Source organism: Lissotriton vulgaris, chromosome 1_1, assembly GCF_964263255.1.
Source record: "Lissotriton vulgaris chromosome 1_1, aLisVul1.2, whole genome shotgun sequence".
NCBI lineage: Eukaryota > Metazoa > Chordata > Amphibia > Caudata > Salamandridae > Lissotriton > Lissotriton vulgaris.
Genome location: NC_141685.1, coordinates 1,278,063,579 through 1,278,088,919, shown reverse-complemented (window position 1 = coordinate 1,278,088,919; position 25,341 = coordinate 1,278,063,579). Strand labels below are relative to the sequence as shown.

General features: G+C 44.7%; 1 protein-coding gene across 2 annotated transcripts in view; it reads left to right on the top strand.

Moving 5' to 3' along the window:
* Positions 1-25,341, top strand: part of COPZ1 (coat protein complex I subunit zeta 1) — a 234,236-nt gene that overhangs the window by 64,527 nt on the left and 144,368 nt on the right. For both annotated transcript variants that reach the window (XM_086964906.1, XM_086964914.1), the window contains one exon: positions 25,213-25,281. In XM_086964906.1, coding sequence (XP_086821032.1) covers positions 25,213-25,281 — 69 coding nt within the window. The remainder of the gene's footprint in view (positions 1-25,212; positions 25,282-25,341) is intronic.

Sequence of the window (25,341 nt, the reverse complement as noted above, 5' to 3'; positions counted from 1 at the left end):
TGCAAGTATTCAGCATTTTACTGCTAAAAACGTGCTCCCTTGTCGTGGGTGTTCACACAGTGATCAATAACAGATAAGGAAATAAAGTGTGTGCGAAAAACAGCCCAGCAAGGATACTTGAAGAGTAGGCAATCGATGATACTGCATATACATTCAATTAGAGATCAGGAAGTTAATAGTACTGCATCAATTCCATTCGACATTTTTCGTCAACTGTAATTGAACCCCAACCAGAAAAATGCAAATTAATAATTTGACAGATTAATCAAGGAGTGAGCCCGTCACCAAATTGCAGAAAAGTTGAGGTAACTCGCACTGTGTAATATTCCACATTCGGTGAACAATTAAAAAAGGTTGCATTCGGAGGGAGCACGGAAGGGTGACATAGAACCTCAATGTAAGATAGGGGCATCCCTAGAAAATCCAGTAATTATTATAGAGCACCAGTTATGCTTCTTCACATGGGGGATTTTGGGTGGCAGCTGACCAGTGGGAAGTCTGCCCCCTGGGCAGATTAGGAGGGTGGTGCAGTCCAGTGACTGCCATTTTGTATTGGACTGCATATGTCGCCCAAAAATAGCCCAATCTATATTTAAGGGGTCATGTTGGGTTCCCTTCCACCATTTTATGTTCAGGTGACCTGGTGGCAGGAAGCACAGCAGTGTTTAATTTCTGGTGAGGTAAATTAGCCTTTGTGGTATTAAGCATTTCCCCGGTATATTATTTGTTCATGAGTGCCTTACTGTGAAGCGTATCCAGTGACACTCATGTGGCAGAGGTGATGAGGCTCCTGAGGGAGGTTGGAAGGTTAGAGCTCATGATAAGTGGAGAGGCAGGCATTGGTGGGTGTTGCTGCCACGGTTGTAGTATTTTCTCCACCTGAGAAAGTGGCAGGGGGTTAGGGCCATCGTTGACGAGGTGAGTGCGAGGTGCCACACTGTGAACAGATTACCTGGAAATAGGGGGCGGGCCCTCAAGCTTGGGCTGGGGCGCGGCCTGAGTGAGAGCCGGCGCTGCAGGTGGGAGGAGATGTGGTGAGGGGACACTAGGGAGTCTGGCGTGGTGGAGCCCTTGACCAAGGGGGGGTTGTTTAGAAGAAGAAAGTCGGGGCACAGCGGACCATCCGCACAGTGTGCACAGCTATGGGGCCACGAGTTGTAAAGAAGCGAGGAAGCATGCAGTATCAGTAGAGTTGACGCTCTTTATGGGTATCGAGGGGGGAGGATATAAACAAGCTGCATCTGTTGAGCTTCACGTGGTGCTATGTGAGAGTTTGGGGGATGCGCAGAAGGGTGGGGTATGAGGCAGGGGGAGTCCCAAGTGGTGGAACAGAGCCTGCGGCCTAGCCAGCAGCAAGCTGGGTTGCATCAGCCAGTAGAGTTTGAAGAGTTGGAGGGTGGAGTGGCTAGGGGCGGAGCGCAGAGGAAAGGACCCATAGCAAGGGGGGGGACATGGCAGATTGGGGGGCATGAATATGCTTGCGCACTGGGTGGAGGCTTACAGGGAGGGAAGGTTGGACAGGGTGGACGCCTACATAGGAAGTGGTGGATCACACCGATGGGTGCAAGCACATAAAAACAAGCATTTACAATGCAACGGAGGGGGGGCGGAAAGGCACGGAGAGCGGGAGGGGGTCGGGAACGGCCACACACGGACATAAAGCAACAAACAAAGCACTCACCTGGACTTCTTCCGGCAGATCTCTTGCTTCCTGCTCTCCATTTCTCCTCCCGATGACGCGGAGGCTCGACCGGCTGGGGAACTCGGCTTCGGGGGCTGCGGCGGGGAAACAAAGGGACAATGCCGGGTGGGCACCGGCTTTAGAGGTCAGCAAAAGCGCTCCACGCCATCTAAGTGAGGCTCCTTCTCACGGCCCGAGCAGGAAGGCGGGTGCCGGCAATGCCGGACCAGATTCTGGGGCGTTCCCGGCTTTTGGCTGAAGTAGCGTGACGTAGCCAAAAGCCAAAAATTCTCGGGAACGCCCCCGAATCTGGTCCGGCATTGACGGACAGGCCCGTCTTCCAATGGCTAGCCTCCATTTATGGAGCTAGCCAATGGAAGACTGGGGCCGTTCCTGTCTCCCCTACCATACTCATTAGGTTTTCGCCTGCGCGAAAAAGCTGCGCAGAGCGCAGCTTTCGCCAGGCAAAACCAAATAAAAAAGGTGCAACAGATCGACTATTCCTCGAGTACTGTAGATCATAGCTCCAGGTAGTTTCCTCTGTACAATTTCTGAGTGTGCTCTTTATTTGACAAATGGATTTCAATTCGCCTCCTTCATGTTTGGGGCACCTAAGTGTTCCATAATGACTTTCACTGGACTCCTTTTACCTGGGAAAGATTGCCCTTACCTAAGGGAGGATTTGCATGGATAGTTTATCACAGGGGGATCCATTTTTTATTGAGAAGTAGTATTGCTGGGCCCTTGCGTCTGCCAGAGCACCCCAGGTTACTGATTTCAACTCCTGCCTTATGGCTAGTATCTTTGCATTTTTTGTTATGTCAAGCACTGATTTCAGGATAACACCTTCTAGGGCCTCCCATGTAACCTGTCGAAATGTAGCCAGCCCCTTCGCTCCATTCAAAGCCTGAGGAATTATCTTACACAGTATAACTTTACTAGTAGCTCATGAGTATAACTAACATATTTGGGTCAGACCACTTTGAACCGTTGATATCATTCATCGGTGTAAACCTCTGACTAGCCAGTTGCTTGTTCCATCTTGGATCCTCTTAAAAGGTCCCGCACCTGCTCCAGCTGCAATTGCCTAGGAACAACCATTTCCGCTTTGCAAATAGCAAAGTTTTTGTCTTCTCAGGATTGATTGACAGTTTTTTCTCTAGGCAGTAAGCGATTAGTTCAACTAATTTTCTTTGAAGCCCAATGGGTGTAAGATTCCTGAAATGAAATGAAATGTAATGAAAAGGAGTTTTATAACGCGCAAACTTAGCCCCAAAGGGCATCAAGGCGCGAGAAAACAAACATAAAATCTCAAACTGCCGAATGCAAGGCCACTAGTACGCCTGAGAAAAAAGCCAGGTCTTTAGGAGTTTCCGAAAGAACACCAGAGAAGACTGACTGGAAAGTTCCGGAGGGAGGGAGTTCCTAAGTTTGGATGCCAGGGTGGAAAAGGCTCTACCTCCCCACCTTGCCTTCACAAATCTTGGAACCGAAAGATGCTTCTTGGAGGAGGAGCGGAGAGTTCTACTGGGAGTGTAAACACACAAAAGGGACCTGATATCCTCTGAGCCTGAGCCATGTACAGCTCTGTGGGCCAGGCAAAGAAGTTTAAAGGAAATCCTGGAAAGTATCGGGAGCCAGTGGAGATCCTTTCTGGCCTGAGTTACCGGGACCAGCCTAGGAAGGTTGAAGACCATCCTGGCCGTGGCGTTCTGCACCATTTGGAGGTAATGGATGGAGCTCTTTTTAATGCCACTGTAGAGGGCATTACAATAATCAAGCCTAGATGAGACCAAGGCAACTGTTGCTTGTCTCCATGCTGCATGGGACAGATATGGGGCGATCTTCCTCAGAGTTCTTATGATGGCACAACATCACACCGTTCTGTTGACCTGAGAGTCAAATGATAGAGCTGATTCGATTAACACTCCGAGGTTTCTAGCGGAAAGAGTAGGATGAGGGCATTCCTCCAAGGAGGGAGGCCACCAGTCCTCAGACCCCAGGTTCTGGTTTCCTCCAAAAATCATAACCTCCGTCTTTTCCCCGTTCAATTTTAGGAAATTTTGCACCATCCATTGGGAGACTGCCTCCATGCATGCTCTAAATTTGAGGGCTGAATCACTTGCCGACTGAGTGATGGAAACCATAATCTGGGTATCATCGGCATACGATAGCACCTCAAAACCGAAAGATCTCACCACCTTAGCGACTGGGGTAACATAGATGTTGAATAATAGAGGACTCAACGAAGAGCCCTGCGATACTCCACATTGCACTGACTGAGAGGAAGAGAGAAAATTACCCATCTTAACTCTCTGCTCTATGATGTAAAAAAGAGGAGAGTAAACTGAGAGCAGTGCCCTCTACACCAATCCCCTCAAGCCTGGAGATCAGGATGGACGGAGACAGGGTGTCAAAAGCTGCTGTGAGATCTAGCAACACCAGCAGAGTTGAGTGTCCCCTATCAACCTCAGAACGGATGTTGGTAATCACAACCGTGAGGGCAGACTCTGTGCTGTGTGCGGTACGAAACCCGTGTTGAGAGATATCCAGCAGGTTAGAACTTTCCATAAAAGTGGAGAGATTTCGATTGAGGTGGGCCTCAAGTATCTTGGCCGGGGCTGGAAGTAAAGAAATAGGACGGTAGTTTTTTAAGACTCCCGGATCCAGAGAGGCCTTTTTGAGCAGCGGTTTAACAGCAGTTTTCCATGATAGAGGAAAAATCCCCCTGCTAATAGCCAGGTTCATGACCTCTAATAAAGGTGGAAGATCAACCTCTCTACAGATCTTTAGGGTTGTTAAAGGACAGGGATCCAAGGGCGAACTTGACTTAGTGGCGTCAAGAAGGCGGTTTAGATCTTCTAGGGTCAAAAGAGGGAAGCCGGTGAGACGCAATTTGGGGTTAACTTCGGCCTCAACTTGGGGGGGGGAGAGAGCGAAAGAGAGGAAGGTGCCAAGTTGGCATCCAGCTCCAGATTGAGAGTTTCGAGAGAATTGTGAATATCAGCAATTTTTGAGTGAAAAAAACTCGCGATATTATCACAAAGCTCCTGCGTCTCAATAGTGGGGTCGGCTACTTTAGGTGCAGAAAGTGTGTCGATTACTTTAAACAGATCTCTCAATGATTTTAGGGAGGCAGTAAGGTTAGTAAAGTGACTCGTTTTTCTTCCACAATAGCCTTCTTGTTGTCTCTCAACAATGATTTATGTAGGGCTTTTCCCAAGGAGTCAGGGTGAGCATGCCAAAACTCTCCTGTCTTCTACACTTCTGTCGCAGAAGCCTGAGGCGATCAGAGTACCTGGGCCGCGAGGGACTTTTACGGGCTGAGTAGTGCTGTTTTGCCGGAGCTAGGGTGTCTATTGCATTGGATAGGGCGTTAGACAAGCCTAGTGCGGCCATATTGGGATCAGACAGGGGGAGAGAACTGAAAGCATTCATAAATGGTGCAAGAGTAGCATCATTGATCTCTCTATAGTTCCTTCTGGTCTCCCATAGGTTACTCTTAGGCAAATTAGGTGGCATAGGATTAACATTAAGGTGGAATGGTACTGCCCGATGATAGGACCAAGTCAGAGGGATGGGTGTTCCAGTTGTTAATCTGGCATCATTAGTGAAAATGCCATCCAGCGTGTGGCCAGCGGAGTGCGTAGGGCCATTGACCAATTGGACCAGACCGCATGCGGCTAGACCTTCCACCAAAGCAGCAGTGTCTTTAGCATCTGCAGCCTCTAGATGGAAATTGAAGTCGCCTAAGATACTTAAGTTGGGCTTATCAATAAAAAGTAGTTCCAGGGCCAGGAGGTCTATAGCAGAGAATGCCAGAAAAGGAAGCTGAGGGGGTGAAGTTTATAGAAAAGTACACTGCCTCAAAATTGTCGGAGGTAGAGGAGAGCGACTCAGTGCGGCAGATGAAAGTGTCTCTAAATAAAATTCCCAACCCCCCACCCCGGAGACCAGTCCTGTCCATCCTGGTCAGGGTATAGCCCTCTGGGACTGCTTCCACAAGATCCGGGCCTGAGGAGTCAGAGACCCAGGTTTCGGTTATAAAAACCCTGGGGGGTTTTCTTTGCGAGACGAAGTCGTTAAAAGCCACATTATTTTGGACCAGTGACCTAGCATTAATAAGCAAGCCTGCCTCCTTAATAGGGTTTATACCTCACCACCAAATTGTCAGTATACATGAGACAACCCATATGCCTGACTCTAATCTTAGGAGAAAAACTCTGGTTAGCACTTAGTACGTGAGGGAGAACCTCAATAAATAAAATGAACAACAAGGGAGCTTAAACGTATCCCTGTCCTAAGCCATTCTCCACCAGAATTTTCCTCAACAGGCTACCTGCCCCGTTGAGATCCATCTTTACCAAGTGGAGGCCTCCAGTATATTCCATTACAGCTTAAGTCATAACGTGCCTCTGTCCACCCTGTGCAAAAACCACCCAGAAGTCAACGAAGCAACAGCAAAAACCGGCTGCCAACTCCATAGACCTCTTTGTGACCCCTCGAGTGAAACAGTGGTCTGTTGAATATTTTGGCCTGAATCCTCCCTGCTCCACTTGAATAAGTCTGGTGTCCAAAGTCCAGGAAGCTAGGTGCTTTAATAGGGTCTGGGCAAATAGCTTAGAGATATCCAATAGAGATATCACGTGGTAATTAGCTGGTTGATCAGTGTTACCTTTTTTGTGGATATGCTTCACTGTGGCTCCCCACAATGAATCCTTAAGGATACTAGTTGAAGTTACCCACATGAAAAACGCACTTTATTAGACTCAATTCCTGGGATCCTTCTTAAAACTAACAGATGGAAGACCATTTGGGCGGATACCCGCCCCAAAGGTTTCATTTTGCAATACATTTCTCTTAGTGACATTGATGTTTGTGAATTTGTGATAGCATTGTTGCTAGATTTTGAAGCATCCGGGGCCACCAACAAGTTTGGCGAATTTCCTCCGCCATAGAGAGAATAGTTAAAAGAATACCAGTCATCCTCGGCTATCTATGCCTCAAGGGAGGATGGTGAAATACATGTAACGGAGTTAACCAGCCTCCAGAAGTGCCTACTGTTCATCCCTACAATGGTGGCTAGCATTAGTTCCCAATTTGATCTATAAAAGTAACTTTTTTTTATTGCCACATAAGTTGCAATATGCTTTTTTCGAAGCCTCCATTGCTTCTCTTATACGTGAATTATTTTTATGTGTTGGAGCGCCGACGACACTTATTCAAAGTTCTTCCCTCCCGACAATCTCACCAAACCAGTTGTCCCCATTTCTCTATGACCACAAATTAACTTTGGTCCAGACATTGCCAATTTAAAATGGCCTAACAATTGCTTCATCAATCTGCCATAAGAGCCAAGCCCTTTGTCTCCTACTTCCACATCGAATTCTTCAATGGTATACTACATCAGGGGTCAAAACTGAATTTACTCGAGGCACATAGGGATCTTTAAGCTCTAGACTAAGGGTGTGGTGGTCACTGGGTCCTAGACCAAGAACCCTTAAACATTTTACAAAGTAAAACTGATGTTTTGGAAAAAACACACATAGTCAATGAGTATACAAATGTTACCATATTCAAAGATTCTAGAATTAGATATATCATCATTACATCATCGGTTAACATTCATCCAGTTCTGCTGGACTAGGCAGGACAGAACCTTGGCTTCCCCTTCTGTGACCTTGCCGATAAAGCAGAGTTGGGAATATTCAATTTCATCAACTGATCCTTCAAGTTGTTGTCAAATACTTTAAACATTCATTGTTCGTCAAAATCCCTCCCCTCCCCCTTACTTTAAAGAGAGCATCCAGATAATCCAATAACCATCTTTGAACATCGTTAACCAAATTCAAGAGTTCGCTCTCAGCTACAGCACAAACTGGCAGGACATATATATTCAACAAGCATTAGAAATGCAATAGGTCTCGCAGCATTAGAGTTAGTGCTTTTAGAATTGTTAATGGGTTTTTTTGTAAATCTTTAGCATGAGGGTGAGGGTGAGTGAGGGTGAGTGAGGGTGAGTGAGGGTGAGGGTGAGTGAGTGTGAGTGTGGGTGAGTGGGGGTGAGTGTGAGTGGGGGTGAGTGTGGGTGAGTGTGGGTGAGGGTGAGGGATTGAGGTTGAGGGTGAGGGGTTGAGGGTGAGTGAGGGTGAGGGGTTGAGGGTGAGTGGGGGTGAGTGAGGGTGAGGGGTTGAAGGTGAGTGAGGGTGAAGGTGAGTGTGGGTGAGTGTGGGTGAGTGTGGGTGAGTGTGGGTGAGGGATTGAGGATGAGGGGTTGAGGGTGAGGGGTTGAGGGTGGGTGAGGGGTTGAGGGTGAGTGAGGGTGAGGGGTTGAGGGTGAGTGAGGGTGAAGGTGAGTGTGGGTGAGTGTGGGTGAGTGTGGGTGAGGGATTGAGAGTGAGGGGTTGAGGGTGAGGGGTTGAGGGTGGGTGAGGGGTTGAGGGTGAGTGAGGGTGAGGGGTTGAGGGTGAGGGGTTGAGGGTGAGTGGGGGTGAGTGAGGGTGAGGGGTTGAGGGTGAGTGAGGGTGAGGGGTTGAGGGTGAGTGAGGATGAGGGGTTGAGGGTGGGTGAGGGTGAGGGTGAGTGTGGGTGAGTGAGGGTGAGTGAGGGTGAGGGTGAGTGAAGGTGGGTGAGGGTGAGGGGTTGAGGGTCTTGAATATTAATATAGATATACCTGTTTGTGTGTATATTTTGCACTACTGCTGTACTTGAAATCAATCGTTTTATGTATTGATCAATTGACAAATGTATTACAAAATCTGCAGAATGTAAGGGGTTGAGGCAACACACTGGGTTATAAGGGGTGACTATTATTTACACTTCGCTGTGTTGAAAGTATATAAATAAGATACTAGGACAAACATTTTATTTTTATGTGTTTATATTTGGTATAATTCAGATTTTTTAAATTCATTCTGGGTAAACTGAGGCATATTCGAGTATTTGCGTGTTATAAACTTGGATATATTACTTTACTTAGAGCACTGCCATGATGAGTGAGTTTAGAGGTATTCGCGGCGCTAGTCCTTTTTTAGTTTCCGCTCTAAAGTTGGGATTGTGTGCCCCGGTTTAAGTCTAGTTGGTCCGCCCTCTATTTCTAAGCCCTGATATGGCGCGAGAGACAAACGCCTAAACGCAAACTTTTACTCTGGATTGTTGACGGGAGGGAATCCTCTTACCGTGTGATCCTTCCCCGTTGGATTTAATCTTCTACCCAGCAGTGACTTGAGTTGCGCTGACTGTGTAGAGCCCATTGAAAAAATGTGATCGACTCGGGACGCTTTAAATCAGACGGTCCCATTATTCGGTAAGGATTGGTAATATACGAATGACACGCTGTGTGTTATTCTTACGGGTTAATTTAGCTTTGATAGACGTGTAAGTTCCTTGTTTGGTTTAATGAGTATACTTCAATTATTCTTTACAGAAGATCGAGGAGGCGGAGAGTTGAGGCAGGCAGGCAGGCATGGGAGGAGAGGAGGAGGGGGGAGGAGAGTAGGGGAGGCACGGCCTAGCGGCCGTGCAATCAAGTAGTGAGGGGGCGGAGTTGTGGGAAGGCTGAGAGAGAGAGTAGGCGGCTGGGGGCATGTGCACGCGCATTTAAGCTCAATGCGCATGCGCATTGAGCTTAAATTTATCGTGCACTGCAAGGAATCGCCACGATTCCTTGCAGTGTGGATAAAGAGCGGATAAGTGCCAATACTCTCGCCTTGCTCGATGCGCATGCGCATCGACAGGCGAGACCTAAAAAGGCCATTTATTTCAGCTCCGCAACATTGTTAAACAAATTAAACAGGCAAGTACCCATGCACAAGCATTTTGCAGCTTTACTTCCTCCCACAGCAAACTGATACCATGGTTAATAGCCCCCCTGCAGCTCTTCCTCTGGTCGACACCTTGGCATTTTGCACTATGGGAACACAACCCAATAAAAAAAATAAAAAAAAGAAACTTTACAGGATAATCGCTTTGGATTTCTCTTTAATTTACATACAATAGTTAAACCCATGAATGTTACACACCAAGACACGTCTTTTCAGTAGACGTCTTGACTCCTACCAATCAATCTCATCAGCTCCCCCAGCACTCTAAGATGAGGTATGACGGCCCTGCATGACTTTGGAGGAAAGCACTCTGCAAACTGTACTGCTTAAAATTGGGGCCCTCAACCCTCCACAAAATGTGTGGATGCCTAGCCACATCTAGATGGTGAGACAAGTCTTGATTTGCTCTAATTTGGCCTTTATCATTTTGGAACAAAATGGTCACTATTCTTTCTTGCGAACCGTCCTGTCCTCACCAGCTCCTCCCTGCACCAGCTTTCTGTTTTACACCCTGGGACGTAGTTGAAATTACCTGATTGTACTTTAGCCCACTATGTTAAACTAGAAATGGTGCTTTCCTGCGACAGCCAACTTCCCCCTGCCGCTGGTTGGCACTCTTCCTCTCTGAATCAGCACAGTCATATAGGCAAATACCATTGGCTACCGAAGCAGGCGCTGCGGCTTCAATTGAGCACTTTCCCTCCTCAGAGGTAAACAGTGCACACGATAACTCCGCACCTGCTACAGACTTAAAGCCCACCAGCATTAAGTCCTTTGAGGAAATGTTTTGAAACTTTTTATGTTTGCAAAAGTACTTTAAAGCCTGGCTCGGTTTAACAATGGCTATGAGAGAGTCGCATCTTCGTCTTGCATTGGGGTTTAAAAAATAATTGCAGCGGAATCCTAACCTGGTATGTTTTCCCTTCCTGAACTAATTGGAGATTTTTTTAAAGTCCTTGGCTTCTCCTCTTACAAGTTTTACTATTGCAAGACATGTATTTAAAGGGGGGTGGTCTCTCTATAGTACTCTAGTACTCCCCCCCCCCCCCGCACCCACTGCCTACTTTTAAAATAGTTTTTTTTACTACTCCTGCTTTTTCCTCTCTCATTGAGGTTTGAACGATCTTCTGGTTCCTGTCTTACAAGCTCTCTCCCTGGGAACTAGTTGTTTAGTTTCATTAGCTGCTTTAGAAGACCACTTCGAAGGTTGCCTAAGAGATGCCAAGCCACTCGCCTTCTGCCTTATTTTACACTACCCCCTCCTACTGGTGGCCCTCCTTTCACCCTCAATCTAAATGACCGGTTGATACTAAACTTTTACAGGACTCTTCTCTTCCCAAAGACAGACCATCTTTTCAGAACTTGATTGGGGCGATTTGAGATGAATGTCCCACAGACATGTTATACGGTTCCCACTAGAAAAGGTAGGACTGCGTATTAGGACAACTTGGCTTCAAATTTAGGGAATAAGTCCCTCTACGCTATCAGAGACGGTTGCCCCAATTCTTAGCAAGCTCACAGTGCCTCAAAACCCCTAACCTTCCTGGGGTGGCAGGTGATTTTGACAATCTCGAAAATGACACTGATCCCCAAGGGAAACATGGAAACAGATCTTACCCCTTCTGTTGCTTTATTATATTAGGCATGCCCATGGTAAACACAAGGAAAAATATGAATAAAGTTTTCAATACATATATTGAAACATTCGTAATCTTGCATAGAAAGAATAAGCTGTGATAATTAGGCAGATAAAACAAAGCAATGTAACCAGCATTATGAACATGGTGAAAAGAATAAAGAGTCCAACCATTGTATATATTTCTACCTATTGCATCCCCTACTCTGATAACATAGTGGGTGTACCCTCAGCCTGATCTCTTAGGTTAGCTTGCGCCCCATAACTGGACCAAGGTAATGTGGAATTGGCAATCCCTCTCTTTTGGACAGTAGATCAGTGTAAGCAGGGCTGCATGCCAAACACAGCAGTCGTTCCAGAACATGTGTAGCCAGAGTGACCCTCTGACCTGTAAAGGGTCATTGCACAGTTTATATAATGCAACCTTTGTGTTGGAGGTACAGCTCTGGTGATATGATGAGTCTAGTTGTTAGAAGCTGTCTCTCAACCGTCAATGCAAACACTAGGATATCTTGTTCTGTACTTAGCCTTGAACGAAATGTACAGACAATTTAGCAGAAAGGCTGTCTAAAAACAAGCAGCATGTGCAGCTTTTTCTCAGAAATATTATTCTGCAAGCAAAATATGTTAAAACAAGTTTGCTAAAACGATGTCAGCCTAAAATGTGTAAAATATAAAACTAAAATGGAGAACCAAAGTGAGTCCACGAGGGCTTCACTACAAATTTAGTATAGATCGCATAACCTCCTGGGGCTTAGCTCTCCTGTACTTGGGGTACACCCTTTTGGCCTCACTCCCAAGGTAGGCCCTTAAGTCCCATCTTTTAGCGTTCTGCTTATATTTTCAAGAAGCTGAATCTGCTTAACATTGGGGCGTTATTCAATACTAAGGCTTTTAACATTCCCTGTGAACGGTACTTGCATAAGAGATGAAAGGTTTAGCATTGTCAGGTTTTGGGCCAACTCTGACATGTTTCTCTGAGAATTGGTCTCATCAATGCATTTGTAATTGTTTGCTGGGGTCTCCCTTCGTAATACTGTACCCGGCTCCTCGGGCTCAGTGAGGAGTATTCCCACAGTTTGAATGTTACAAGATAATTAATTCAAGGCTAAACCTGCTCTACCTGCCCTCACAGATACTTGTGAAAATTATCATTTATGGGTCTTACCCCATAGAGTGTCCCGCCGCATATGATACTAATCCACTAGACTAGATAAGCTTAATAGCTCCAGATCTCCTGGACTCAAACGGACACTCCAGGTAAGTTGGTGGGCAGTCCTATCGACATTAGCCTTTTCGACAGAAATATAATTTTGGATAATCTCATTTGGTACCTTGTCATTTGAGTGATTTGAAAGATTTAAGTACCTATCCACAATAGGAGAACACGATCACTCTGGAAAGCACTCTGATGTACATCACTACAGTACTTCCAGGTCTCTGCCTCCCCAAGTCCTTAGGCAAAAAGCCTACAATACCCATCCCACCCTCACCAATGGGACTGTTTACGCTCAGGGGCGGAGTTACTAATGACCAAGCAGAAATGGTGGTCTCCATTGTGGTTTCTTTTGATTCTTCTAGTCTGACCCCTGCTCTGTCATCTATATTCATTGCTGCATTGTGATTATCCAACTCCTCAATCGTCTCAGTTGTCAAGCTCCTTACTTTGAAATGCTTTGTCACAAAGTTCAGTATGGACAATGCCAATCCTCCTACCGACCTAACCGACTTCTGCTTCTGCTTCCCTTTAAGCCGGAAAGATGCACAAATGGAGTTACTGAATTTGTTGCATTTGAAAAGAGCTTCTATGGGGAGTCCATTGTCCTCTCCTACACTTCTTATTGCGATCTATATATAAAAGAAGCATAGTATTGTTTTTACTAAGGTCAGGACAACAGGGACATCAGGTACAAAAGGTGTATCATGAATGTCATAAGTTCATTTGGCTCCAAGTTCCGATCTCAGTTCGGAGACTCAACTCATATTGCCATACCAGAGCCCAGCCTGCCCCTCTAGACTGGGTTCTGCCTTCCACCTGGTTCCGGATTGCCATGCACCGCCGCCGCCCTTGTATCTCGGCTGGCATTGTTCATGAATGACTCTCCTTGGGGAGCCTGCGTAGACGCCATCAAAGCCACATCCTGCATAGCATTAGGGATATCGAGGAGAGAGGCAGAGGCAGAGCCATGGGTGGATGCTGTGATATCCTCTAGCACGCATTGATCATCAAAGCCAATAACTGCTTTTCCCCCCGGCAGTCTACACTTCTCAAGTCTCTCACATCGAAAACTCTGATGACCCCCCAGGGGGACACCTTCAGATGTATATAAAACAGAGGAAGGCGTTGTAGGGGTAGGTTGTACAGCGGATTCCCACAGCACCTTTGAGTGTACATTTCTCACCACTGCACCCTTTTGCAACCTTTCCCCATTCACCCTACCTCTTGGTTGTAGCAAACGCTTCAACATACTAGTCTTGGTCACCAACTCAGCCGTCCAGACTAAGCATCAAACACTAGGCACTAAGCCTGGGAGGAACGTTGGGTGGGGCTTGTACAGTGACCACAGGTTGGGTCTGCTCCAATGCAGCCCTTACTGTAACCCTTACTTCACAATCACATTTTATAACTTGTGCTGGGCAAGGGGAACCTCTAAAAAAGCAGTAGGGGCTATGAATATGGACAGAAGACTAGCTAGGAATAGTGGGGCTAATGGGCCAATATTTTACATAAGCTTTGACTGTAAACAATTGTCTGCGCAGAGGGTGAAGATTAGAGGGCTCACAATGGCAACGAAGGGCTACAAAATCACAAGCCATGTTTGCCCAATCTGTGGGCACACTCCCTAAGTCCCCCTTTTTTTAGGTTTAGCCTAGGCATGCGCTGCATAGGAGACCTTTAGCTGTCATTCAGCTCTTTTTCGAAGCACATACTCTTGCTTGTGGCAGCATACACCTTGCGGGAGCGTGCAGGGGTGTGCCACAAGCACGAGTATGTGCTTCGAAAAAGAGCAGACTGCTCACCCCAGCGCGCGTGCACCACTCGCGGGTGCACTCCTCCGCCTCTCTCCCTCCTGCCTGCACGTTTAAAAAAAAAATTGTTTAGAGCGAGGCTCCCGCGCTTGTTTTCTCTTTGCTTCTTTGCTTCCCTCAATCCTAATAATTGCTATTGCCAACTGTTTTCTCTCATGTGCCATGCAGTGGGTTTTGCTGTAAAGGTGGCGAAAGATCACTTTTGTCTGGGGCGGAATCCCTACCCATCTCAATTTTCGTTGCGCAGTGCTATTCTAGCACATTCTCTCCCATTTTCACCGTGCGTCTGTATTACATGAACTGAATATTTCAACATGCTCGATGCAGGGTTCCTGTGGACGTTATAGTAAATGGGTATACCCAAACTAGTCACTGGGACCTGGGTAGCTATAAGTACAAAAAGGGAGTGGTCCCAGGATGAATGCAAATAGTATAGTAAGGAATGGAAAAATTAGAAACCACAAACAAGAGTGGAAAGTACATTTGTTATTTAATCACAAGGTACTGCATGTAAAATTGGCACACATAGCACAAATGCACAAATCAATACATCGTAGTGTCCAAGGCAAGTGGGGGGAAAGGGGGCAAAGTTAGGGTATACGTGGTGGAAAGTAGTGCAGAAGCAAAATATATTGATTATACAGTACAAGTCACAAGTACTTCTTTGAGAAATATTAAGAGACTGGCTATGGTTGGCGCCAGACACAGAAAATCGCATGAATGACACTGTATTAAATTATGACCATGCTTCCAAATAAGAAAGCCAAATTATTTCAAGCTTCGGAAGGAAGCTGGTGCGGGATCCAGTTGTTGACGTTTCGACCCCATAGATACGTAGGAGCAGGTTGGCCCTTACAAGAGGGTCTTCATCAGGACACGTGGGGGGCGGGGGTTAGGCAGAAGGTCGTGGGTTTTGTTACGAGTCTTCCTGGGATTTGGATAAGTAGCTTCTTGGTGCGGGCCGGTCAGGAAGAGTTGACAGGTGAAAAGAGCGCAAGCGTCGCTTCACCGACACATGGGGTGCCGTCAGCTACCCTTGGTTTCTCTGTTAACAATTCCAGTCTAGTCGGGCGTGGCGTCCCGATTAAAGGTTCCTGTGGACTGCAGTGGGAAAAGCCAGGCAGAGCCTCGCATCGCATTGGAATTCTCCTTGGCTGCACACCAGTGGGACTGCTAAAGACAGTTCAGATTGTCCTCTGATTACTGAATGAACAAGCCTCCTCGTATGACCGGATGTAAAGGAAACCTTCCTATGTTGCCAAGATAATAGTTAACGCTTATTGTAAAACGTAGGGAATAAAATCCGCCCTTCTCCCCAATCTATTGAAAAGTGATTTTGTCAGAAGGCTGCTACTGTTTGCTAAAGAGATCTTCGTGTTTCTTCTTGACTGCTGAGTCACTGTGTATTGTGTATATACTTTCTGTTTCTTTCAAAGCTTTGTCATCTGTAGTTTTTGATGACCTCCAAGCCATATGCCAGAACGTTGCTTTATTCGCTGACTTTGGAACCACAAGATGACCAAATGTTGTAGGGACGCAGTTCTTAATTTGCATATAAACTAAATGTAATTAGCAGGGCCCAAGATATTTCTCAGGAGGCCACTGCAGCTTTCACCACCCACTGTTCCTGTCAGTGCTGCCAAATCTCAGTACCAGCAATGGTAGTTACTATCACACTCCTATAGATCTGGCAATTTGGATTTCTCCTAATCACCCACAGCTGCAAGAATGACCAGGACGCGTTGGCATTAATATTTTAATGCATTTTGAATTGTTAAAACGGCTGCCGATGTTCTAAAAATAGACCGACCTTGCCACCATGTGTGTCATAAATATGTGCCAGTGATAGTAAATAAGTGCCTGTGCGGAGCACAAATGAAGAATTTTTCTCGTTGGAGAAACGCATTCAGTCAGGTTTTCCTGGTGTTTTCACTTTCCAACTGAATTGGCGAACCTGGGAGTGACTAAAAGCTTGTGCCATTGGAAGCAAGATTGGTTTCACTTAAGACTGGCTACTTGTCTTTTCACTTGCATGACTCGGCCACAAACCATTTGGGTGATAGTTTGAGAAGGGTAATCTAATACATCACAGCACATAAAAGATGCAGACCAGGTAGTTTAGTTAACAACTAACTTAAAATGTATTACACAAGCAATGGCATAGCCAATAGGTCTCGCCTTTGGTACCTTATAAGTATTTAGTTATGCAGTACAATATCCTTGGTGCAACAACATCAACTGTTTCATGGCTAAACACTTATAAGGACACAAAGGCAAGACCTATTGGCTATGCCAATGCTTGTTTAATCTTCAGGTGCACTATGAAGGTGCTCTCTCAATCCAATCCAATTATGCTGTTACCACATTTCTTGTCTACGTCGCTGCTAATGGCAGCACTGATGGGATGACAAAGGTGCAAGCGTCACTCAACAAAGTACATTGAACACAGGAGCTGTACATCTAAAATCAGACAGCTAAATAGGGGGAAAACAGGTGCCTCCCCCCGGGCACAAGCAGCACCAGCCTCTAAGCTGGCCGCTTCCGTGCACCAAGAGGCCCCGCACTGCGTGTGTCTAGCACTCTCCCCACTCTTTTCATTCCATGCTCCCGCACCTCTTAGTGCCACTATATCACTATGCCGCGTGCAGTTTGAGCCTTACCGCCAACTTCCCCCGTCTCTGACAGTTACAGAGGGCTCCAATGCTTCGACGTTCCAAAATTGGTGGTCGATGGGTAGTGGGTAGTTTTGGTGGCCCTGCACCTCTACTTGCCCACTCTCGCCTGCACCTCCTACCTATCCGCACGTCTGGTCTGCGTATAGCGTCCTCTCCTCATCAGAAAGATTCAGTAGCTGACAGTGTTAAAGGCTAAGGAGAGGTTATAAAAAAGGGGGGCTATACCCTGGCCGTAGTTAAGTATCTGCTGTAATCAGGTGCATAAAACAGTTCTAATTTTATGTGCTTTATATTCTGATTTTGAGACATTGAGGAGATAGTTGGGTTAATATTAGAAATAAGACTTTTTTACAAGCTTGCGACTATGTTAAGACTTGACAGGAAGAGTAGTAACGTGCTGTAGGTCACTGGAAATGGTGGGCTGGACTAGGCTTCACACTACAGTGGTCAGGGCCCCCAATTGGTGGTGGCAAGCTCCTCACAAATGGCTGCACCCAAGAGCCATTGGGAACGCTATAGCTAGGGTTGTGGGCGGAGGTATGTGCCTTCTTATTAGATGTCGTTAGAGTAATAATTTCCAAGATTCATGTTCTTTTGTTGACAGATTGTGTCCTTTTTCAATGACTTATTCCAAATGTGATATCATTCCTGAAAAACAGCGACACGTGTTTTGCACTTCGTTTGTTCCAGAGACCGCAGAGACTAATTCATGCTTTGATTAACAGATTAAAGTCCGCACTTTGGGCGTTCTTCCTTGAGACAGCCCCCGGCCAACTGGCCGGGAAACATCCTTTACAACACAACTTTTACCACGCAGTGCTATTACAACGCAGGTTTTACAACGAAAACCATTACTACGCATTGCGCTTGGGAGCGCTCTAGGATAGGGAATAGATTTAATTTACTATCCAACACCTTCCCTAGTGTCCACGGGGACTGGAGTTGGAATAGTAAATTAAACTATTCACTATCCAGCACCCCAAAGCGCTATGCGTTGTAATGGTATGCGTAGTAAAACCTGCGTTGTGACAGCATGCGTGGTAAAAGCATGCGTTGTAACGTCATACATCCCAACTGGCCACCAGGCGAAACGCGTGTGGGCTGTTTTTCGTGTATATCACATTTGGAATAAGTCATTAAAAAGGACACAATCTGTCAACAAAAGAACATGAGTCTTGGAAATTATTACTTTAACAACATCTAATAAGGCACAGACCTCCGCCCACAACCCTAGTAATGTGCTGTTGTTTGCTAGTGCCTCAATCCAGCGAGTGTTTCAAAATGAAGCAAGAACATCAGTATAAAATTAGCAGAGCAGTTCTCAGAAATATGGCAACTATCATTTCAGTGATTTTTTTTTCTTTTGTTTTTTCTGAATGCACACAAAGTGGCTCAGACCCTCTGGGATGTTTCTGTGGAAGAAACATTCCTTATTCTCCCTCCCTTTTACAAATCTGTATTTTAGTACATTATAAACTAGTCCAACTTGAGGCTAAGCCTGGTTCTTTGACTGGTGAGATTCTGGGGGAATTCCTACCAATCCTGTTCAGAGATAACCAAAAGCAATGCTTTATAATGATTACGCTAGATCTTGTTTTTGATATTCTCTGCCCTTACAGAAAGGGATCCAACTATATGCATATCAGTCTTGACCCCATCTCCAAAGGAGCAGCAGTGCAGTCTGATTTCCTCTGTACAAGAATACAAGCAGCTAAGGCTGCTTTTTAGGTCGAGCCTAGAGTCAGAGCGCATGCGCTGCACTGCGAGGCACACAGTAATCCTTCAGTGGAGTTTAAACTCCCTACCACTTTTTTCTTGGTTGCTTTCCAAACTGCATTGCTGTCATTGGTGAATAGTGTATATTTCTCCCACCTCGTGGCTAGTTTGTTACCACCCTGGTGACTGACTCTGCTACATGGATCATTTCACTAGTGGCCACGTTTTGTTTTGGTGCACCACTTTTTCTTTCCCCCCTCTCCATGCAGTTTGCTTTTGTGTTTTTTATTGTACGGGTTTCCCTCAAGACATGTTGATACAGTGCTTGTTTACTTTAGAAACAGATGGTATGTTAAGCACACTTTCTATCTCCAGCTCGTATTTTAGGACTTTATTTCATCAGGCTTTTTACACCAAAACGTGCCGCCGCAAAAGGCCCTCCGGATTTGCGGCTTGATTCGTCATCGCCCACACTCATGCTCCTTGTTTCAGTGGCTACATGCATTTATATGTTTATTCTTTGTTTCCTCAGTGGGCAGGGTAATGTTGAGGACACTCTGCAGGCTTATTTTTCACAGCAGAGCTCATCCTATAACACAAACATAACTGCTGCCTCCTTCACCACAGCCCCACCAGTCTCAGCTCACTAGATGCATAACATTCCATACAGCATGAGAATGTATTTATTTTTTAACGGAAAGGGCTGTGCGGCTGTGTTTGAAGAATGTGGAGACTTAGGAGCTGGCATTTACAACATGAGAGATAAACTACTGGTTTAAACAAAAAAAAAGCAAAAAAACTTTGGATCGGAGTTCTTCATTGGTAGGCACCGATTTTGTAAGTGTGGGAAGGAGTTAATATACTCTTAGAGCAAAGAATATTTTTTTCTCTGGCATTCCCTTATTTATTTGTTCTTTTTATATAGTGTATACCAGCACCAAAGGGTGACAGCTTTTTTTTTTTTTTTTACATATAATCCACTTGCAAAAGGAGCAGTACCCATAAAATTGAAACCAAATAAAAATATTTAATGTGTGTTCATTGATTGCAATAAACATGTACACTGGGACATTTATTTAAAAATATCTCCCGCTTTCCGTGGTTGTAAATGGTTGTTTATGTTCATGCCTCTGTCCTTTTGTGCTTTGTTTGTGTGTATGCAAGTATCTATGTATTTCGCTGTGTATGTTTTTTCTGTGCCTACTTTTCATTTTTAATAATTGTTGGTGCTTATGCAGTTCATTCATTATTATGACAGACAGGACTGTCTGCTGCTTGACACGCCACCAGAACAAGTAGTGTTTGGGCTCAAGAAACCTATAGAGGACAGAAGGGGATTTACTGTTCATCCAGACTTTGAACAATGTTTACATGCTTATTCATGCATTTTGTTCTCAACCTTGTACACTTACCCCAGTCCTCTCCTCAAGCCTTTCTCAAAGCTTACAACTATTTCCCCAGCGCATGTGATTGTTTAATATGCAAACCATACAAGTTTAAAGTGGTAACAAAAATTGGCCATGGGCATGTAATACATGAACCAATAAATCCGGTATCGCATCGACATACCAAATCTAATATTTTACAAGGAGATGATGTGATTTTAAAGAAATGCATAAAAAAAGCACTGACCAGGGCTCATTTCAAAATCAGCATTTCAATATTCAAGCCTAGGTATCTAGGTTTCTACATTTTGTTTTGCCTGGGTTCACATCCCTTTTTTTTCAACACACCTCATCGCTGCTTGTCCTCCCCCACTGCATCATTTTCCCCCATTGAAGTTGCCTGCCCACCACCCTCCCTGCTGCTTACCCGTTGTTACTGCCCTGTCCCCTCCACTCCCAGGCTTCACTCCTCCGGAGATAGCTCACAGGGCTCATCACCCAGGATAATGTGCTGCATGGCTACGCACTTTTAATGTTCCAAAGGCGAGACCTATTGGCTATGCCAGTGCTTGTTAGTGTTATTGGGTCTCAGGTTCTGCCGTTTCCTATTAAATTGCAGGTTTTTTATTCAGCATTTAGTATGGCCTGAGAAGAGAAATTCTATGGCTGAGTGTTGTTTTTCACATTCCTAACAATTGAGGGAAGGGTGTTGAGGTTAAGTCTTAATCCTCCCTTTGTAGATGTTTCCCAGACTGGCATCAGGTACACAGAACCGATTAAGGTCTTCAATTATACAACCAGCCTTCTTTAGGCAAACTTCAGTTAAGCAAAATGAAGTTGCCCATCTGTTTATCGATGTAATAATGTGTATGTATATATCTTGCTGTTAAACTAAATTTCAAATATAAACCTACCCAAAAAATTAAGTTGGAAATCTGAACTGAGTTTTACTTTGTATTAAAAAAGCAGATACTTTTAAAGCTATGTTAAAATTGAGAGCGTGTGACAAGCATAAGCCTGCTAATGAGACTGGGGAAATTTACAATTCTGATCATTAACATCTTCATTGTAAGAAGTTATTTTTGTTGCACTAAGAGTATTTGAGGAGAAAATGTAAGTGGTCTTGAAAGGAATAGTCCTTTCAGAATAGCATGTTTTGCGTTTTTCTGTCTAGATTTAGTTTATCTGCCATCCCTTTTCCAAGAAATGGAGGCTATAACCACAATAATGTGTATATATACAATTTTCACCAACTATTTCTCAAAACCTGGCCCCTTAGTTATTCAGACTTTGATCTATATCATTAAGACATTAGCTGTACGTGAACTGTGCATAGTCGAGGCCCTTCAGTGTTTTAGTAAATTTGATTATTAGCTTGCTTATTAATATTAGCTTGCTTCTATTAGTCTTTGTGACCCCCAACTGTGGAAGAATCCTAATTGCATCATGTATTTTTGGAAAGCATGCATTTGCTCTTTTTCAGCTTTTTTTGTGGGTATTGCATGAGTAGCACTGTTTGGTGGATCAAATGATAAAGGTGGGGTTCAGCTTCGCAGAGAAAGTTGAGGTGTTAGCCACACAAGGAATGCCCTTATTTATAATTTATAGAATGGTTTTCTCTCAATTCAAGATACGTTGAATTGACTTGAGTTTTACTCTGTCTGCGGTTTTGAATTATTATTGTCTCTTTGAAAATACTCATTCTTGATGTCTGAAAAAGAATGAAGCTGTACTGTCTGTTGGCTTTATTGCACATATAACACTAATGTTAACAAATATATGTAACATTAACAAGGCATGGCTATGATTGCACTTGCACTGTGGCATACATTTAGCTTTCCATGTCTTAAGTTGCGCCCTCTGAAATATTGACCTGCAGTGCACCTGTGCTAATATGCTTCCATACAAAACAGTTCAAATCAAATCAAACCAAAACGAGCTTTATTCGATTTTAGGTGTTAAAATCATAAAAGCATACATACAGTGCACCTGTGCTAATATGCTTCCATACAAAACAGTTAAATATATACAACAGGGAACTGGTGACAGCATGGCAAACATCCCTCCCACCTTCAAAACAAAGCTTTGCTCTAGAACTTTATACCTTCATAATCAAGGTGGGCAAAGGGAGTATTATGGGAATAGGTATTATTGTGCATTGCATAATAATGTCATGCCAGAGTTAATATTTACTCAAGAGATTGTATTGTGTGAGAACTGTTGGACTAAAAATGACTAATCTGCAATTTATGATGGTAAGTTGCATGTCAAAACAATGGCATTTACTACAAAGGTAAACATGCCGGCATTCCTCCTTTTCCTCAAGTGAAGTACCATTTATAGGTTTTGGAGGTCGTCTGTGATATACTTCTGTCGGTGCTGCAATAATTTTCAAAAGCAAATTTGTACAGTTATGCAAACACGGTCGCACTACATTTAATCATCAACCAACGACTGACCCCTTTCATGTGCTACTTGTCATGATCATCACATTCTTGAGGTGTAAACTTCTTGTTAGTTCAAACAAAGAATACAGTGAACCTCTATGAGCCGGGTTGCTCATTAATTCATTTGCTTGACATCGCCAGACCTCAGCGTAAACGTTTAGATGATGAGGGATGGAGTGACATTGAGCTTGAAGTAGGAACTGATACTTCACCCCACCCCTCCATAATTTACCAGTTTTGTGAACATCTGTGCAGTATCTTTAAACTTTACAGGCCCTTATCTGAATTTTTTCCGGATATCTTCCCCCACTTAACTTTCTGTGATCCTTGGGGCTGCCTCTATTCTTTAGTAGTGGAGTACTGTTGACCATTGCCTTTGCTCAGTACTGGGACTGCCTATATTGTAATTATTCAAGGAAAACTTTCCTAATACCACCAATATTTCTCTCATTCTTACCTCTAATCTTTGACCATATCCTCTACGTTTATTCTTACATTGATCCATTTAATCTATCTTGCTTGCCACATCATTATAGCAGTTTTTCCAAGTAGCTCTTAATAGCTGTCATTGTTTTGTGCAAAAGCATAATGTCCATCATATCCTTCTGTCTTTATACAGCTGCTTTTAATTTGTACAGTGGCAGTCAATAGCTATAATATTATTGATCCTGCACATTCTCTTACTTCTCCTGGATTCTTAAGACTTATTTATAATGTTCCCTCAAGACTTTGCTGGAATGGATTTTCAAGGGTGAGGAGGGTGAGGAGCTATTAATAACGACGTTACGAGGGTTCAAAATCATTCTTGAGTGCTCAATTTTTGATCCTGAAAGTAACTGGTGAATAACAGATTTGTAGGAGTTCAATGGTGTCTCCATGCAACTTCAATCAATCAATCATAGCATTTATAAAGCACACTACTCACCCATGAGGGTTTCAAGGCGCTGGGGGGTGAGGAGTGCTGCTACTGCTCGAAAAACCAGGTCTTGAGGAGTCTCCTGAAGGTCAGCAGGTGTTGGGTCTGCTGTAGGTGGATGGGGAGGATGTTCAGGTCTTGGCGCGAGGTAGGAGAACGATCTGACGCCGGAGGTCGCTCTTCGGATGTGGGGGGACTGTGACGAGGTCAGCGGAGCTGGCGGGTGGGGGAGTAGAAGCTGAGTCGTCTGAGATACGCTGGTCCAGTGTTGTAGAGTGCCTTGTGTGTATGGGTAAGGAGCTTGAAGGTTATCCTCTTGTTGACTGGGAGCCAGTGCAGGTCTCTCAGGTGGGGTGTGATATGGCTGCAGCGAGGGATGTCGAGGATCAGGTGTGCAGAGGCGTTTTGGATGCGTTGCAGCCATTTCAGAAGTTTGGCCGAGGCTCCTGCGTAGAGGGCGTTCCGTAGTCCAGTCGGCTGCTGATGAGGGCCTGGGTGACCGTTCTTCTCGTTTCGGTGGGGATCCACTTGTAGATCATGCGGAGGGTGTTGAAGCAGGAGGAAGAGACCGCATTGACCTGCTTGGACATGGAGAGAGTGGAGTTGAGGGTGACCCATAGGTTGCGTGTGTGATCGGTGGGTGTTGGAGCTGTTCCCAGTGTGGTCGGCCACCAGGAGTCGTCCCAGGCCGAGGGGGTGGATCCGAGGATGATGACCTCCGTCTTGTCTGAGTTCAGCTTCAGCCGGCTGTTCCTCATCCATTCGGTGACGGCCTTCATTCCTTCGTTGAGGTTGGTTTTGGCGGTGTAGGGGTCCTTGGTGAGGGAGAGGATCAGCTGGGTGTCATCGGCGTAAGAGGTGATGTTGAGGTCGTGCAGTCGGGCTACGTGGGCGAGCGATGCCATGTAGACTTTAACACGCTCTGTGTTCTGCTGGAGAGGAAGGAGGTGGTCTAGTCCAGGGCCTTCTTGAGCTGATAGGCGCTTTAAATCTATCAATATTCTCGAAATAAAGTGGCAGATTGCATTAGAATATACTGTACAATGATCTCTGATAAGGTAGTCCCGTTTGAAACTGCCTCTCATCAAATAGGCTACACTGCCTAATCGAACATATCTTGCAGCTTGAGACAACTGGCCAAAGTGCAATTCCCCACATGCCACTATCTACTTGAATTGCCTATGAGTAGACCGCTTTGAGAATCCAAGGAGACATTTTCGGAGGATCAATGTATGTTACAACTTTGGGCATGGAGTTGAATGACTGAATTTCATACTGCTTCTTTCCACTGCTGTCATTTTTATAAATTGGAGAAAAATGCCATTTTCCAACTAGGCAGCTCATAATGAACACATTTTATTTCTGTATTAAACTGAAAAATTAGTTCAAAGCTGAATTGGGATTGTCAAAATACTTTAATAGAAGACTCTCTTGCAACACCCCATCTCTCTGAGATTGCCATCATTAATTTTTATATTGCTAGGGCTGTTATGTTATGGTGCATGGGGCACATTTGTAATGGAGTATTTGACAGTGGCAAACAAAGTAAGCCCCGACGGAAAATCTAATTATTACACTAAATTTGATATGTATAAAATGTAGCGTTATAGAACTCTAAATCAGTTTCTTGAGCTCCCCAGAATAGTTTTATTTCAGTGTGAGACATCGTGAATGGAGTTCTGTAAGTTGTGGGGTGGGATGAAAACCTCGAAGGCTTGTTTTCGAATAGTAAGTAATGTGTGCCTAGTGTTTCACGTGCATGCTGTTATCTTTTGCTAGAGATAACTCATCTTATTTACTAACTTTTAGTTCTCATGACTTTTCGCTCATTTGTTAGGCCCCCACTAAGCCTGTGACGATGGAGGAAAATGTATTTGTAGTCACTCTCTATTTATCTTCATAGGAACCCTCCCTGTACACTGTGAAAGCTGTGCTCATCTTGGACAATGATGGAGATCGGATGTTTGCTAAGGTGAGTTGCCTGGGTCATAGAACAGCTAATAGATTGTGTTTTACATCTGTGTCTCTATCG